This window comes from Penaeus monodon, chromosome 30, assembly GCF_015228065.2.
Source record: "Penaeus monodon isolate SGIC_2016 chromosome 30, NSTDA_Pmon_1, whole genome shotgun sequence".
In the NCBI taxonomy this organism is placed as follows: Eukaryota; Metazoa; Arthropoda; class Malacostraca; order Decapoda; family Penaeidae; genus Penaeus; species Penaeus monodon.
The window spans coordinates 8,092,680-8,093,710 of NC_051415.1; the positions used below are offsets into that span (position 1 = coordinate 8,092,680).

The following is a 1,031-nucleotide window of genomic DNA, read 5'->3' on the forward strand; positions in this document are numbered from 1 at the left end:
CAAGAATCACGAGTTGCAACCTTCCCCTTTTTGAAAATCATTATCCTATCTACGGCACGACTGATGCTCCACTCACACACAGAGGAAAGCAGATTTGATCTTCTCCTCACAACATAAAAGACAAAATTCACACCTTTCTATCCACCACATGTGGCAAATCTTTATTGCTCTTTCTCCTCCCATTCTTTATTACTCCTTGCTTGTGCTCCGTTTATCAGCGCTTGTCCCATCCCTCCTTTTCCTGTTCCCAGATCAACCCGACGCGAACCTCGTCAACGTCACGGGCGGCGGGTGGAGGGGAGGCGGCCTCAGTCTGCAGTGCGTGGACCCCATGCGCTGTTGGAGACTTAAATTCAATGGCCTGTAGAGGTGAGTGGGGTCTTTGCGCTGCTGGAGACTTAAATTAAATGGCTGGTTGAGGTAACTGGGGTCTTTGGTCTTTGGTCTGTTGGAGACTTAAATAAAAGGCTTGTTGAGGTGAGTGGGGTCTTTGCGCTGCTGGAGACTTATATTCAATGGTCTGTTGAGGTGAGTGGGGTCTTTGCGCTGCTGGAGACTTAAAGAAAATGGCTGGTTGAGGTGAGTGGGGTCTTTGGCTGGGGATTTAAATTCAATAGCCTGTTAAGGTGAGTGGGGTCTACGCGCTGCTGGAGACTTATATTCAATGGCCTGTTGAGGTGAGTGGGGTCTACGTGCTGGGGTCCTGAGGGAGATTGTGGGAGATATGAGGAGGGGGGGTCGTAAAGGGAGAGGCGAGGGACGAAGAGCAGTGGCGGCGTTGATGACGTGTTGCAATCGACCCTTTGTAGAACAACATATTTTTATTTTGTTTCGCTATACAATTGTTCTTTGTAATTATATATTAGATTTAAGAGGCGATCGCCGGTGTCTCAAATATTCTGTCAAAATGCCGTAGAATTTGTCAACCCGGCAGTTGAACTCACTTTCATGACTAATGGATTGGAACTACCTCATAGAAGCATTAATTTTTTTACGTGTGTATCTTTCCATTTGTAATTATTTTCCCTTTT

At 46.5% G+C, this 1,031-nt stretch overlaps 1 protein-coding gene across 1 annotated transcript in view; it reads left to right on the top strand.

Annotated features, from left to right (window-relative positions):
- The window catches only part of LOC119592339, a 39,276-nt gene that overhangs the window by 13,822 nt on the left and 24,423 nt on the right, over nucleotides 1-1,031 (top strand). Inside the window, 2 exon segments of the mRNA XM_037941166.1 lie at nucleotides 252-364; nucleotides 618-677. Of these exon segments, the coding sequence (XP_037797094.1) occupies nucleotides 252-364; nucleotides 618-677 (173 nt within the window).